This window comes from Lasiodiplodia theobromae (genome assembly GCF_012971845.1).
Source record: "Lasiodiplodia theobromae strain AM2As chromosome Unknown scaffold_8, whole genome shotgun sequence".
Classification (NCBI taxonomy): Eukaryota; Fungi; Ascomycota; class Dothideomycetes; order Botryosphaeriales; family Botryosphaeriaceae; genus Lasiodiplodia; species Lasiodiplodia theobromae.
Window position 1 is genome coordinate 955,862 of NW_023336574.1, and position 15,323 is coordinate 971,184.

The 15,323-nt window shown below is 55.6% G+C and overlaps 7 protein-coding genes across 7 annotated transcripts; 4 read left to right on the forward strand and 3 right to left on the reverse strand.

Annotated features, from left to right (window-relative positions):
- Nucleotides 1-290: 290 nt before the first annotated feature.
- Nucleotides 291-1,418, forward strand: LTHEOB_3294 (Short-chain dehydrogenase; the record flags this gene model as incomplete). The annotated part of the gene is made up of 3 exons (XM_035512201.1): nucleotides 291-392; nucleotides 449-1,123; nucleotides 1,176-1,418. The coding sequence occupies 3 exons, from the start codon at nucleotides 291-293 to the stop codon at nucleotides 1,416-1,418; spliced, it is 1,020 nt and encodes a 339-aa protein (XP_035363187.1).
- Nucleotides 1,419-1,974: 556 nt separating this feature from the next.
- LTHEOB_3295 (Cell lysis protein) lies at nucleotides 1,975-3,701 on the reverse strand (the record flags this gene model as incomplete). Its single annotated transcript, XM_035512202.1, has 7 exons — nucleotides 1,975-2,481; nucleotides 2,540-2,736; nucleotides 2,789-2,906; nucleotides 2,966-2,997; nucleotides 3,059-3,175; nucleotides 3,301-3,360; nucleotides 3,518-3,701. The coding sequence occupies 7 exons, from the start codon at nucleotides 3,699-3,701 to the stop codon at nucleotides 1,975-1,977; spliced, it is 1,215 nt and encodes a 404-aa protein (XP_035363188.1).
- A 682-nt stretch (nucleotides 3,702-4,383) lies between these two features.
- LTHEOB_3296 (Ubiquitin carrier protein) lies at nucleotides 4,384-5,621 on the reverse strand (the record flags this gene model as incomplete). Its single annotated transcript, XM_035512203.1, has 2 exons — nucleotides 4,384-5,376; nucleotides 5,427-5,621. The coding sequence occupies 2 exons, from the start codon at nucleotides 5,619-5,621 to the stop codon at nucleotides 4,384-4,386; spliced, it is 1,188 nt and encodes a 395-aa protein (XP_035363189.1).
- Nucleotides 5,622-7,291: 1,670 nt separating this feature from the next.
- Nucleotides 7,292-8,122, forward strand: LTHEOB_3297 (uncharacterized protein; the record flags this gene model as incomplete). The annotated part of the gene is made up of 3 exons (XM_035512204.1): nucleotides 7,292-7,390; nucleotides 7,449-7,766; nucleotides 7,823-8,122. 3 exons carry the CDS (start codon nucleotides 7,292-7,294, stop codon nucleotides 8,120-8,122), a joined length of 717 nt encoding a protein of 238 aa, XP_035363190.1.
- Nucleotides 8,123-8,725: 603 nt separating this feature from the next.
- Nucleotides 8,726-10,678, forward strand: LTHEOB_3298 (Carbohydrate-binding module family 50 protein; the record flags this gene model as incomplete). Its single annotated transcript, XM_035512205.1, has 1 exon — nucleotides 8,726-10,678. One exon carries the CDS (start codon nucleotides 8,726-8,728, stop codon nucleotides 10,676-10,678), a length of 1,953 nt encoding a protein of 650 aa, XP_035363191.1.
- Nucleotides 10,679-11,882: 1,204 nt separating this feature from the next.
- On the reverse strand, nucleotides 11,883-14,012 carry LTHEOB_3299 (Nucleolar GTP-binding protein; the record flags this gene model as incomplete). Its single annotated transcript, XM_035512206.1, has 4 exons — nucleotides 11,883-13,222; nucleotides 13,273-13,767; nucleotides 13,826-13,869; nucleotides 13,927-14,012. The coding sequence occupies 4 exons, from the start codon at nucleotides 14,010-14,012 to the stop codon at nucleotides 11,883-11,885; spliced, it is 1,965 nt and encodes a 654-aa protein (XP_035363192.1).
- Nucleotides 14,013-14,272: 260 nt separating this feature from the next.
- Nucleotides 14,273-14,986, forward strand: LTHEOB_3300 (Orotate phosphoribosyltransferase; the record flags this gene model as incomplete). Its single annotated transcript, XM_035512209.1, has 1 exon — nucleotides 14,273-14,986. The coding sequence occupies one exon, from the start codon at nucleotides 14,273-14,275 to the stop codon at nucleotides 14,984-14,986; it is 714 nt and encodes a 237-aa protein (XP_035363193.1).
- Nucleotides 14,987-15,323: the final 337 nt, after the last annotated feature.

Here is a 15,323-nt window from a genome sequence, read left to right on the forward strand (position 1 = left end):
GGCGAGAACGCGAGCTAAGGGTGATCTGCGCAAGGATCCCGGAAGCGGTCTGGCGTCATCGGACTTAAAAGCGCAGCTGTGGAAGGACAGAGAACTCTGGGCCAGGGACTGGATTCTCCACACTCCCGATTCACTGCATCCACGCGGCTCAATTCCACTTCTCGTGGTTCGCCCGCTCCACACCCCCGGTTACGCTCTAATAATCTGCCAGTTACCCTTCACTTTTCCCCTAAGTCCTAGTCTGTTTGGTTCCTTTCTATTTGTCCTTTATCAGCTACTCCCTAATCAACATGTCGGGCTGGGTGGAAAGACTGAAGAACATCTTCCTTCAGTCGTTTTTCATCCCGGCGCCTCCATTGTCGGCTGAGAACCTCGATGACCAGTCTGGAAGAGTGAGAACGAATGAATATCCATCACTCAATAACTATTGGCTAACCCACGACCCAAGGTCATCATCGTGACCGGCGGATATGGCGGCGTCGGCTTCGAGCTCACCAAAGCCCTGTATGCCAAGAACGCAACCGTCTACATCGCGGGCCGCAGCGTGAAGAAGGCCGCCATGGCCATCGCCGACATCGAGGACGAGGTCCCGCGCTCCGACGGCCGGCTGGAGTTCCTCAAGCTTGACCTGGGCGACCTCTCTTCGATCAAGAAGACGGCTGAGGACTTCCTCAAGCGCGAGCGGCGCCTGGACGTCTTGGTCAACAACGCCGGCGTCATGACGCCCGTCGACGACGGCAGCACGACCGAGGAGGGCTACGAGCTGCAGATGGGCACCAACTGCCTGGGCCCCTTCCTCCTGACCAAGCTGCTGCTCCCGCTGCTCGAGAAGACGGCCCAGATCTCCGGCCCCAACGCCGTCCGTGTCACTTGGGCCGCCTCCGTTGCCATCGACACCGCCCCCGAGTTCGGCATCGAGTGGAACGACAAGAAGAAGGCACCCGTCACCCACGCCAGCGGCGCCACCAACTACGCCCAGTCCAAGGTTGGCAACCTCTTCCTCGCCTCCGAGTTCGCCCGTCGCTATGGCCGCGACACTGGCATTGTCAGTGTCGCCTACAACCCGGGCAACCTGAGGACCGAGCTGTTCAGGCATTCCAATCCCATCCTTGCATTCATGATGGTGAGTACTGAAGCTGTGTAACTGCAAATGCATTGCTGACACGAATAAAAAGCAAATCATCCTCTACCCCGCAAAGCTCGGCGCTTGCACAGAGCTTTTCGCTGGCTGGAGTCCGGCAATCGGCCAGCATAATGCTGGCTGCCTGGTTGTTCCATGGGGACGCATTTTCGAACCGCGTCAGGGCTTGCAGCAGGCGATACGGCTTCACTATGAGGGAGGCTGGGGTATCGCCGAGCGCTTCTGGGATTGGTGTGATCGCGAGACGACTAGGTGGATGCAGTACGAGCAGGAATGAACATCAAAAGAAAAACTTGTGGCAACCCCCTAACATATGTACTTTCAATTGCCCCACATATGAGGATTTTTCAGGCGTAAGGAAGGGTCAGTACACTATGTCATTGCATGTTTTAAATGTACTTGTCAGGCGCACGCAATAGTTGGCAGCATTGCAAAACTCCATTTCAACCTAACATTACCAAACCATCAACTACTCACTCGCTCATTCCTGCTAATACCAGCACCAGCAATGCCCCGCCAATGGTGAAATGAAGCCGAACAGGGAAAGGGTGAAACCGCTGCATGATGTATGAAAATGAAAATGGGCTCGCTTTTTCGAATGCAATTATACAGTGTGTTCCGGATAGATCATACTGCAGGGAATGAAAGCAAAAGGAAAAGGAGAGTTTCATGACGAGATGCCGTGTTCTCATTACGAAGACAAGGAAGCATCCGTCACGTCATCCGTCATCTCGTCCGTACAATTTCAGGTAAGGATGAACATCTACCGGTGTCCCAGCAACTGCCATCCGCCTTCTCCATAGAATTATCAATGGATGGAGAAGCGTCTTGATTTAGATAGCCGGCTCGGGAACCTTGGTATCAATCAAATCCTCAGCGGGCTCCTGAACATGGGGAACCTCAGGAACATCGGCCGCGAGGGCTTCCTTGGGAGCCTCAGGGAAGTCAGCCTCCTGAAGCGGAGCCTTCTCCTGCGTCATCTCAGGAGCGGCCGCAGCGGGAGCAGCTGCAGGAGCAGCCGGAGTCGTCGGCCGGCTCCTGGTAGGGAAAGCCTTGTTCTTGGCTTGTCCAATCATCTCCTGCGCCTTGTGGCTGTACTCATCCGCGTAGACCTTCAGCTGCTTCTGCGCACGGGTGCTGTGCTGAGCAGCGAGTTCCTTGAACTGGTGGGTCTGCTCGTTCAGCATCTTGTTGGTAAGGCGGAGCTGCTCGTCGATGTACTCCTTGTTCTGAATGTACACGAGAGGGCCCATGTAGAGGAGGATCGTGGCAATCAGGCTGAGACCCCAGAGAGGGAGCCACTTGATGAGCCAGTAGGAGATGAACGAGGCAACAAAGCACTGTTTAACATGTCAGCATCCCTCCGAAAACAGCCACCGGACTCGATTCTATGCTTACCGCCCCGCTGACGTAGAGGTTCTCAACGAACACCACGCGCTGGAACTCAATGACGAAGAAGTTGATGAGCTGCTCCAGATCGTCCGTAAGGCGCTCCAAGGAGTCCTTGCGGATCATGTAATACTTGCGTGGGCGCATCTGTGTAGCAAGTCCATGGCCCAGAGCGGCCTGTCCAGCGACCTCAGCGAACGCAGTGCCTACCAGCTGTCAGAATCCACCGATCAGGTCTCTAACCAATTGTATACGCACAGCCGAGAGTAACCCAGAGGAGCTTGAAGATGTAGCGGACGATGTTTACATAGCGCGCGGCGAAAATGAAGAGGACAGAGCAGGCAAACGAGATGCTGGTTGCGCGGGGGTTCCTCCACTGGTGCTGGTTAGTTATCGTGACGTCAAAGGGTAAAAAGTCAATGCGGGAAAACTCACGCTAAGAAGCCTGTAGAACATGGAGTGGTAGTCTGGAAATTGGTCAGTACATCATCGTGAGGTAACCTGTTCGCAACTGTGGGTGCTGCCTACGGGTCAAGGGCTGGCCGGTAGCGGCAGGCTGGTTCGGCACGCGACGGGCGTCAGCGAGGTCGCGGAACTCAGACTGCGTCTTTGCAGTCTCAGACTTGACGCTCTCGCCAACGGGGCCTAGGAGCGGTCAGCAAAGCCATTTGGCGCAGTTTTGGAGGCGGGCACGAGGCGGAATCCTGTCGCACGATTAGCGCACAATCTTTGCGCAAAATGACGGGCTGAGCGGAGAGCACATACCCTACCGTTGATGGCTTGCTGGGCAAGCGAAGAGTTCTGAACCGTGTCCATGGCGGATTGCGCAGCTGTGAAAGGAGAGTCAGGCGAGGAGTTGAGGAGCGAGGTGGTGTGCGCGCAAGAGCAGATAAGGGAACTGTGGTTATGCACCGAGCGTTAGCTGCCGCTCCGGAAGCGCCGATGACAAGGGTGCATAGCTCTCGCTGACCGGAGCACGTACCTTACAGTTGACAATCGCGGTCTTGTACGTGCCGTTCGTCTGCGGAGTGGACTCGGCGGCGGGCGCAGAAGTCGGCTCGGGAGCGCTCTGCGTGGGAATGTCTTGCGTGGGATCAAGATCGACGTAGTTTCCACCGTTGGTAATACTAAGATCCGGCGTAGGGATTTGGGGCGGAGCTTCGGTGGTCATGCTTTAGGGAGGAGGAGGGATTGGGAGGGAGCAGGTGGTGGCTTCGGGATTGGTTTTGCTCGGGGAGGCTGCGCTTTTTGTGTGGCAGGCAGGCAAGCTGTTGTGGCAGGCGCGTCGTTCCGTCTAACAGGTTTATTGGTCGCGCGACAATGGAGTTTTGGGGCCGCGGGTGCTAGTTCCATTTCGTCATCGGGACGCTGGCCTTCCATGACAGCCGTCCTCTCAGAACACGCAGCTTGCCAACCCTGTTACTTCCTTTGTTTCAACTGCTCGCCGCAGCTGATTCGGCACGCGAGCGCACCCTCCACTGCCTGGTCTATCCATCCCGCCGCGTGCCGCTTCTGCTGCGTCTGATTTTCTCGGCCACCCCTCATTTTCGGAGCGTAATTCCGCATGTGATTGTCTAGCCACACGCCACATTTCGGCTTGCGGACCCTTATCGTCCCGATAGAAGGATTGTTCACGCGATAGTCAACGCTCACTGATTTCGGCCCAGTCATACAACAAAGTTTCAATTTGGTATCTTGTACGTGAATCGTGTTTGACAGCGCTTGCTGCCACGCTGAAGAGAAAGGGAAAAGGGTGTCTAGTGAAGAGTTTGGGAGTTACTAGCAAGCAGTGTGCTTCAATGACTTCGGAAACCTGCTAGCTACCTTTGTTCAGGGCCATGTGATGTGAAAGTTTAGAGGGCGCGCTCCCTAACAGATTTAACGACCTCACCGACGGAGTGCTTGCTAAGGAGGTGGATCTCCAAGCCAATGACGTGCACGAAAAGAAGGAAAAGGGCCACGCTAATGACGAAGATCTTCAGGTAGAGCTTGATGACACGCACGCGGGCCTCGCGGTTGAACGAACGCCACGCGTCCATGAAACCGATGGCGCCAGATCCGCCGAGCACCTTAGGGACGACCTTGCCGCCAAAGGTACGGTCGAATGGAACAATCGTCTCCTCATCGTCAGAGAGCATCGACGCCTCGACACGAACGAGCTGAGTGTGAGCAGGAAGAATGACGAAGATGCCCGCAGCAGCAAGAAGCAGCACACCACCGACGAGGCGGACAACAGCCCAAGCCTTTTGGGAGGGAGTTGCCTCAGCGCCATTCAGCACAGTCGGAGGGACGAGCATAACCATGCAGACGGCCATGTAAGCGACCAAGATCTGAACACCCTCATAGACGAGGGCGGGGATGGCGAGGTTCTTGTAGCAATCCAAGCCCTTGGCAGGGGTCCAACGGGCTCTCCATGAATTTACGCCAAGACCAATGGTAGCGTGCGTCCAGACCATATGAATCGGAGCCATGATGACGGTTGCGAGAAGAACAGTGACGATGCTCACGCCGGGAAGGTCAGGGGTGATGGCGGCAAGGGAATTCGCCAACAAGGAGAAGGCCACGGAGTAGATGAAACCATAGCCCATGCCACGCCAGCGCGCAGTCCATCCGGTCTGCGACGTAATGTGCTTGATGGTGGTGCGGATCTTCGAGGTGATGGGCTTGGTGTTGACGACGGTGAGCTTAGGCAGAGAGCCTCCGAGGAAGGCCTGGGCCTCAGCCCCCTTATCATCGAGCTTCACGTTGGATTCCTCATCAGGGTGAGCAGCAGAGATCTGGACAGCCGTGGCGGGAGTCTCGATCAGGGCGAGGGTGGTGACGACATGGCGAAGAGTGTATTGAACCTGATCAAGTAAGCAGAGCGGTACTTGGCGGAGCATGTAGGCAGCCTTACCAAGCCATAGAAGACGAAGAATACGAAGGCAGTGAGGGTGACGATGGCGAGAACTCGGCCCTCGATGTTATCGTCGCTGTCGCCGGACGCCTCGCGCTTCTCGACAGCCTTGACGAAGTGTTTGTCGAGGAGGTCGGCGGCGACGCCCACGCCGCGCTTCAAAAGCGGGTCTAGGAGACGGTCGGAGAACCCCATGATCGCGGTTTCAGATGCGCAGTATGGTGGTACGTGGATGTGGAAGGGTGGTGAGTTTGTGGTAGAAAGGAAGGAGCGCAATATAAAAGGACGACGCGCACCAGGCAACAGTCGACGACTGAAGGATTCAGGTAGTGGCGGAGTCGCGGCAGAGGGAGTGTGAGACAGCCCACCAGTGATCTCATTGGGAGGCGGCGCGCTTGCTAAATTTGGATCGTCAATCTTCCGTTTCCGAGCTAGCGCCTGCCGGGGCCAGACTCCCCGCTGTTCTTCTGAGGAATTTCAGCCACTCTCTTCGGTTGCCAGCGAAGCATCTCGGCTTTCTGCATATCGACCTGCCATTCACCGTCGTTTTAATGCCATGAGGCTGCCGGAATCTGGGACAAAGGGCTGCGTTTGCGGCCTTCTACTTCGAAAGGCCGACCCACACTGCAAATTAACACAGCCTTGCGAGTATTCAGATCTGCTAAGAGGCCTTGCCTCCAACGGCTGCCTTCGTGCGTTCGCTGATGCTCGCAGCGCACCTTCTCCTGTAACAATGCCGGGACCTAGCTGCAGTGTCCAGATTGTAACATAGTTTCTGATTCCAGAAAGGCACAACACCGTCGCTAGCGTGCTTCCAGCTTGTTCATGTCCCCCAAACAAAACCTTATGTACAGGGTACAATGCCCCCAACACGAAATACCAAGCCTCAGGGGCGGATACTGAATGAGCAAGTACAACTGTTACAACAGAGCCTTCCAAAATAACGTAGCCGCAACATGGCATTCCCACCAAGATATTTTTTTATGTTTTATATTTCAAAGAACGAAGAGAATGTTTGCTATTTCCTACTCGTATACTTACATATTTTAGATTTCCTATGGTCTAAAACTTCTGAGAAGGCTCAAGGCAAGATCGCTGTTCTTTGATCTAATCAGTGGCGCACGATTAATATTGGGGCGTCACGAATACGGACACGGAAGCAACCTGTGCACCAATCCCCCGGAACCTTCCGCACGACCGGGGAAGCATTCTAAATTTCTTGTAACAAATCACATTTCAATCGATGTCAGAATGGGATAGCAGTCCCCCGACTCGGCGAGTAGCCTGTAGTCATACGAAGTGAGCAAGGCCTGATATATCACAAGCGCACCTTGCGCACAGCATCTAGTTGATCGAATATATGTCACCTTTACGGCAACCAACATGCCTCCCTCCATCTGCAGGGAATATCGTCATCACTTGGAGCTAATTGATGGCGGTGAATCTGACGGAAGTGTACTCATCTTAAAATCAAGAAGAATATGAGCGAGGGGCAAATGGAATGCGCATGTCATTGGGAGTCACTTGAAACTGCTGTGCTTGTAAGTGATCTTAACACAGTCACACAGAGCCTGTAGCCTCCTTCGAAAAGGATCAAGGATATAATGTTGCAAAGCGATATCACGCACGTACCCGACATGTCCATACCCATCCGGGACATTGTCTCCACTGATGGTAGCGCATACCATCAGACCACAGCAGCAGGTCAATCTTTTCGCAAAAAGCAAGAATCACTGGCGTACTGATGATATCGCCTGTGTGCCACCTGGTGCACAGGTGGGTTCTATCGAGAATACTTAAACTGACTGCTCTCATCAACTTTGAAAGGACTCTCAGAGGCACTCATCTTTCCCAAATCATTCACAATGTTCCGTCGTCTCCTTCCTCTTTTTCTCCTTGTCACTGGGATTGCGTTGGCGCAGAAACAGAACACATGCGGCGACATCCCATACGATCCATCTCAGGTAGTCAACCCCGGGTGGTTAATAACCTTTCAAGCATACCAGCTAACATATGAACCAGGCTATCTGCCGGGACGACATTCTCTGCCCCGTTGTCGACGGCTTCCCGCAGGACCTTTGTGGCGGCCAATGCTATTCTTCTTTGAACCACACGTGCGATAATGGCACCATATGTCCTCGGGCGCCTCAGGAAGGGCCGTACCTGATCCGCGTTTTGACTTGGTACGGCGATATGGACGAGCTGGCGATCGATGCTTGTGGCGGGGCTTTCTTCGCCGGCCGTTCAAGTTCAAGCTGCACGTGGTGCCCCTATCAGCAGTTCCCAGAGACATGCAGTGCAGCGGTGAACATTACGGTGCTCGAGGGCACCGAGAACATGGTGAGCATGAGCGGGCAAAGCCCAATGGTTTTTTTGCTGATTCGCGCCGTCTCCAGCATGTCATCGTTCCAGGCGGTCAGCGGTTCTACATCAACGCGCTTGGCGCCCTTGCCTACACGCGCGCGCACAGTGGAATCATCCCTGAGAACTCCATCGTCGGAGAGATTCAGGCGTTCCAGGAGGGGGGATTCATCTACGCGGCGGGCGGTGGTTGGTACGCTTGTCCGGCGTCCGAGCCCGGCGTGTACCAGATTTTCAACCGGCTGGAGGGCGTTGTGCTCGATGCCGCTTGCATCGGCATCAACATTGCGGTAAACAGCCTGGAGGGCGGGCTGTTCGCGTGGCAGTACCAGTAGGAACAGGGAGGAGTGTGGGACGCAAAGAGTGGAGACGACGTCTTGGTACGGAGAGGGTGTGGAGAGGCGGACGATCCAATCAGAGAATACGACGGAGCGCGTCTTTATGCACGCGTTGTGCCTAGTTCAGGAAATACACGATGGATTTTGACGGAGTCGGCGCCGCTTGGTGCGAGGTCATTGCGTCATTGGCCGCGAGAGAAACACAGACGCGTGGGCGCAGGGAGGCCGGAGGGCGGCGGGCGGGCGTCGCACGTAGATTTGCCTGGCAATTAGCAGCAGCTGCGACGAAAGCTGGCCTCATCCGTCGGTCCTGCTCGGAGGGGCTGCGCGCCGGGGGGCAGGCAGCGTAATCGCTCTGCACTGATGCGCGTCCACCAATCAGTCCGGCCCGGCCGCCGCAGCTCGCGGGCCTCGTCAGCCAAGGAGTAACATCCGGCTGCCATCGTCTGGCGCCCTGACACTTACTTTCGCCAGCCGCAAGCGTTCGCCGACACCACCCCTCCGCCTATGGCCAGTGCCGCACCACTCGCATAGCTTTCCCATGCAGCTCACCTTTCCTGCAGCCACTCCTCCTCCGCCGCCTGTCCTGTCTTTCCTGCCATGAACCCCACCAATGCCTCCCAGCATTCCTCCCGCAGCCATCTCACCCCCGAGGCCTCGCTCCGCCCGCGCAACAAGCGCCTGGTCTCGGCCGGCGACGACGACCTCGACCGCGACTCCAATGCCGCCGCCAGCCTAGACGGCAGCCGCGCTGCCTCGCCCTCGGCCTCGCCCTTGACCTCGAGGACCGCCTCTCCCATTCCCGGTGCCGGCCCCTCGCGCTCCAGCTCCTCGCAGGCCGCAAGCAGGTCGAGGGAGTCGACCATCAGCAAGAGCACCTTCGGCCGCAGCCCGAGCAGCAATGCGCAGGATCCGCTAGCCCAGCTCTCCGGCCTCTGGGGTAGCTCAATCTCCACGTTGCAGGGGCTCGCTTCCAACGTGCTTGGCAGCGACACCAGCGGAGACGTGCCCAGGAAGCGCAGGCCCTTCGAAGCCACCCATGGCCGCAAGACGACGACCAGTGCGCCCCCCGCCCAATGGGGCCCTGCGGCACGAGACACACAGATCGGGACGGGGACGAAGGAGGAGCGGGAAGCTATGGTCAGGGCCATGAAGCGGAAAGACCTGCTCATGGCAAACGGACACTTGAACATGGATGCCACGGGGAAGTTCAAGCGGAGGAACTCGGACGAGCGCATTTCGTCGTCAGCCCCGCCGACGGAGCATGACGACCGTGACGCGCTGGTCTACATCCACCGCGTGCGGCCTGAGGACACGCTTGCCGGCATCACCATCAAGTACAACTGCCAGGCCCCTCCTCTCCGCAAGGCGAATAGAATGTGGGCCCAAGACAGCGTGCAGACGCGCCGCCATTTGGTTATCCCTGTGGATGCCTGCGGTGTGAAAGGCCGCCCTGTGCCACCACCCGAAGAGCAGAAGCCAAAACAGCCTAACGTAGAAGATGACTTGCTACTGCCCACCCCGGGCGCCGAATACCCTCCCATTCACAGCACCAGCCTCCCTACCAACGGCTGGCATGGTCCCGCATCTGTCTCGACCTCGAATCTCTCTAAATCCGTGACCGCATCAGAAACATCTACGAACGCCGATAACGAGCCGCCATGGAAACACGAGGGCTGGGTCATGTTACCACACAGCAAGGACCCCATCGAGATTGCCCGCCTGCCACGCAGAGATCTTGGCTTTTTCCCGCCCGCTCGCCGGAAAAGTTTGACCTTCTCGGACAACGACTCCGCCGTCCGGACGCCGTCTGCATCGCTCGAGCTGAACCGCTCCGATACAATAACTTCAGCATCATCAATGACTTCGCATGGCACCGCCAAATCGCCCCGCCAAAGCAGCAGCAGTAACGTTCCTAACCGCCACCGCCCGCGCGCCCCAAGTATCACTCAGAGTTTCAAACTTGACGGACCTGGAGGTGTCGGCACCTTTAACAGGAATGTCCGCAAACCAGGTCCTGCACAAGATGGTTTGAATAAATTATTCGGTCAGCACCTGCCAAACCTCGCGCCGCCACCGGGCAAGGATTACTTTGGCACCTGGAACCCAGCAGCGATGTCGGAGGCTAAAGCAGCTGGGGATTCTATGGGCCCGTCAGGCACCGCGACACCTGTCGGAGTTGGCGGCGTCGGCGGTAGCTCCAGCGGTTTCGATCTCGCTCAGGTTGGTGGCGCCATCGAGGGTTGGATGCGCAAGGTGGCAACGCAAGCGTCGACGCTCGTTCCGCCGGCGCCGCTAACGCCTATCAAATCTGGTGCGACCGCCGCAGACAGGCAGCGAGCGGCCGGTGCTGGAATAGGTCCTGCAGGAATGGGCGGCGATATCAACGATTTGATTGAGCTGACGGACGCCTTCGAGGTCGGCGAGGACGAGGAGGAGGAGACGAACCGCGGACGCTCCGGCACCGGAAGTGGAAGGCGCGGGCCTGCCGACAGTGTCAGGAGGCGGGAAGCACGCAGTGGCACGCCGAGCAAGGGGGCAAAGGGCGATTAAAGACGATCGATAGAACGGCTCTACGGCGAATGAACGCAGGAATGGACGACCAAAGGAAGGAAAAAAGAAGCGCTTTTACTCCATATCACGGCTGAAGGGAAGACCTCTTTTATCAAAGCTTTTTGATTTTTACGCGTTGGATAGACTGGCGGAAATCACTGGAGTGGTGAGGCGAACCTCTTTTACACACGTATCTTATTTAGCAGGTCTTTTTCGTTGCAGGGACCGCCTCTTTCAGACATTCCAGTCTTCATTTTGACGGCGTTTTTCATTTTCTTCCACTTTCTCTGGCCTCCACATGTGGGAATTGCCCTTTTAGTAGTCTTAGGTGTTCTTCTTTTCCTTTCCCTTCGCTGTTTGTTTTCTGGGAAGTTATTGTTACAAGTGGCATATCAGGAGGAAAGAGGAGCACTAAGTTTATCACCATCAATTGACTGCTGTTTAATGACGAAGCGTTAACTTCCCTTCGTTTTTCAGTATTCGTATCTTACTGTATCTGGGTCTTACCCCCATTACATATCGGGCCTCCAGCGGCCCCGTTCCTGTTTTGCGTTCTTTCATTTGCACCCAACGGAGTGAAGCGATGTTTCTTGTTCACCCAAAACTTGACAATACACAATCACTTCTTATTTTTGCATGTCTCTTGTATTAACTATCCCTCACTATTCTTCCATCATTGTCTAGGGAATTCAAGATCATACTGGTGCCGTCAGGGATGTTGGGCTACAGGAACGGCAGCAGCAGACCCGGACCATGGAATGCGTTCCTTTTCCATGTGCAGTCGTCTCGTCCAACGTGATGCAGTTGGTCGGTCTTTCGGTACGGTATCCATCTAATCTACGTTCGGAGTAGAGCAATCTCATGTGCGCGCCTGAACGACATTTGGAAATGACTCTAATTAAGCAACACAGTTGCACGTTTCGAAGAGGAGCCACGAGGAAATTGGGGTTGCGGTGGGGGGATATTAATCATGTTTTCCATTCCACTCTTTTGACAAGATGTTCTATCTATCGGCCGTGTTGGCGATGCAAAGAGCAGTGAATAGGGAATCACATAAAGAACCTTCATAAAAAGCGTTTGCGCCATGCACCCAGTGAAACGTACGTGAGATGTAGAAGAAGAACTGGGGGAAATAAGGGGCCACCATTCCCACCCTCCCAACGCCGCAGAACCCATGAACTTTTTTCCCATTCGCTGTTTCCTCTTAACGACTCCTCGTGCTGCCCATTCCTCTCTTGCCAGCAAGCAAATGCTTGTTGAGAGACGCGGTTGTGTGCCTGTCGGCTTCACCCTGTCTGGCCATGCGGTTCATCTTCTTCTGCGACAGCTTAGCCATCCGCTCCGCCTTCGAGCGTGCAGCCTCATTCGTGACACCGTCATCACGACGGTTGGTGCTCTGGCTGCGCGCGCGGCTCTTCGCGCGCTCGATGGCGCTGGGCTGCGGCTTGTCGATGTCCATAGCATCGCCGTCTGCGCCCTCAGAACGGCCACGGGCGAGACTCCTGCCACGAGATTGTGAGCGTGCACGGTGAGCAAGAGAGCTGGTATCGTGACCCAGGCTCTCCAGGTGGGATTCCATTTGTGACAGCTTCTTGGCCTTCGCAGTGCGAGGAATCTGAGCGCGGTTCTTCAGGCTCTTCTTCATCTGGGACTCGTTCTTGAGCATCGCCTGCTTCTCACGGATAATACCGGCCTTGTAGCGGACGTCGGCCTCCTCAGCATCCTCAACATCAGAGTCGCTTTGGTAGCGACCGTCGGCCTCCATCTGCTCCTCCTCAGCCTCGAGCGCAGCGAGTTTGGCCTCGATATCGGGGTCGATGAAGTCGTAAACGTTCCTTCCGTTGAAAACCTCGGGAATCTTGTCGTTCTTCCAGTCATCGTTCTCCAGCAGGTAGTTCTCCTTGAGGTTGATATTGTATACACCGGCGCCGCCATTCTCCTCCTCGATTTCGCGCTGCAGCTTCTTGCGGTTGGGGTCGTTCGGGTCATACTTCATCTTGTTCTTAACAGCTTCCGGGATGAAAGCCTCACGCGTAATGCCGTCCATAGGCACGGCAACGTGAATCCTCTTCAAAACCTCTCCAAGACGGCCAGTGATCTCGCCGGAAGCGTTTGTGCCAGCCTTCAGCTTCTCAGCATTACGCTGTGCCAAAAGTCTGTCACAGACTGCACCACGGACGGCCATGACGTTTTCGGTGGTGTTGCAGGAAAGCTGCAACAACTCCACCTCCCCGGACTTGAGCATGCCCTGGAGGCTCTCTTGTGTCTCCGCGTCCAGGTCCTCAGGCTTCATAAGATCGGTCTTGTTGATGACGACGAAAACCAACTTGTTGTTGAACAAGGGCTTGATGCTGTGGAAAAGCTGGATCTGTGCGGAAACGCTGTAGCCGCACTGCTCACTGAGATCCATAAAGTACAGAATGGCAGAGCGAAGGTGAGCAATGGCGGTAATACTCTGCATTTCGATCGTGTTCATCTCCTCGAGAGGGTGGTCGAGGATACCGGGGGTATCAATGGCTTGGAATCGCAACATCTTGTGGTCGACTGGTTCACCAAATTAGCTTCGTCCACTCTGACAGAATTTCCCAACTTACAGTGACCGACAAACAAGCTCTTGGTGGTGAAAGCGTAGGGCTGAACATCCACATCCGCACGAGAGATGTTCCTCAAGAAGCTCGACTTTCCAACGTTGGGGTAACCGCAGATGACCAGAGTCCTGGTGTTGGGGTCGATCGAAGGCAGACGGCCCAAATGCTGGCGCACCTGCTCGAGGTACTGAAGCGGATCCTTCAGGCGCTTGCAAATGGTGGCCATGCGACCCAGCGCAGCGCGCTTGAGCTGCTTGCACTGGAAGAGCGACTGGCCATACTTCAGCAGACGCACGTAGTCCCTCGCCACAGTCTCAATCAGGTGTTTCGCGGTCGAGAGCTGACCCAAGGCGATACGGAAGTGGTCGGCATCGTAGAGCGTGTTGAGGAGATCCTTGTGGAAGGGGTGGATGTCCTGAAGCTTGGGGAAACCCTCGAGAATGGCCTGGATCTTTTCGGTGAAGGTCTCGGCCGTGTACTTGACTTTGCGCGTGTAGAAAGCTGTGCGCAAAAGCTATTAGTCCAAGTCCGTTACTGCAGAGCTCAGAGAGAAGCCCACCTCTAATACGAGAGATTTTGAACCCAGCGCGGATTTGGGTGGGACTTAAGACATTGTTAGCCAAAAAGTACATTTTCTACATGGAAGCCAGGCCGACTTACAGACGCCTCTGGGTGCGGCTGAGGACAATGTCCAGGAATTCCTGGGACGTAGGCACCGGGGCGATGTCCTTCCACGTGGTCTTCATGGTGCCTGGCGCTGTGGTGGTGGTGTTGCTAAGGCGCGCAGGAGGTCGGGAAGGATGTGCGAGCGAGAGTGCTGGCGCGGTATCGATAGAGGCGCAAAAAAAGTTCAGGGCCCGGGATTCTCGGTCGTCGGGTAAACTTGGTTCCACTAGGCTGATTGGCCGTCGCCGCCCGGCAACCACTTATTTCACCGGCCCAGTCGTCGCCCCGCCAAAAAGTTAGACATCGCGTTCTCTCCACCTACCGCTAGGAACCAGACACAATGGCCTCGTCAAGCAACGTTCCCGCCTACAAGACCGCCTTCCTGGAGGCTTGCACCTCCGCCGATGCCCTCAAGTTCGGCACCTTCACTTTGAAGTCCAAGCGCATCTCGCCCTACTTCTTCAACGCCGGCCTATTCCACCGTGCAGACCTAACTCGCGCCATTTCCTGGGCATTCGCGAACACCGTCGCCGCCTATTCCGCCGAGAACCCATCGTTCCAATTCGATGTTCTGTTCGGCCCTGCCTACAAGGGCATCCCTCTCGCTGCTACCACCGTGGACAAGCTTGCCGAATTGGACCTGAACAAGTTTGGCAACATCAGCTACAGCTTCAACAGGAAGGAGGCCAAAGACCACGGCGAGGGCGGCAACATTGTCGGTGCTCAATTGAAGGGAAAGAAGGTTGTCATCGTCGACGATGTCATCACTGCCGGCACTGCTATCCGCGAGGCCATCGATATCATCAAGAAGGAGGGCGGCGAGCTCGTTGGCATTGTAGTTGCCGTTGACAGGCAGGAGAAGACCCCCAGTGAGAACGATGACGATGGCAAGCCCAGGCCCAGCGCCATTGGTGAGGTCAGGAAGCAATACGGCATTCCAGTCTTGTCCATCCTGTGCCTTGACGACATCATCGACTACCTGAAGAGCAGAGGTACCGAGGAGGAGATCAAGAGGGTTATGGAATATAGAGAAAAGTATAGGGCAAGCGATTAATTGCTTAGAACCCGACCGGGCATTGTTCCTTACGAAAATCAAATAAAAGTATTCCGAGGTTGTTTTTACGGTGAGTGGTAGAGGCCTCACGTACGAGTGCCAGCCGCATAGACTGAAATGTAGATTTTCGTGGCAGTTCTTGAGTGTAAGCTACCTGATTTCTAATTCCCGCTATCGTATTGAGGAATGTTAGTGATGAACGCAAACATTCTAGCTATGGCGCCTTTTTCTTGACTTGATAAGTCCGCACGAGGACTTTGCTTGAAAACAGAACGTATTTGTGTAGCCAACCGCCTAGCTCCATCAATGCAAAGAGATCCCTGCGCTTGAACGCTCA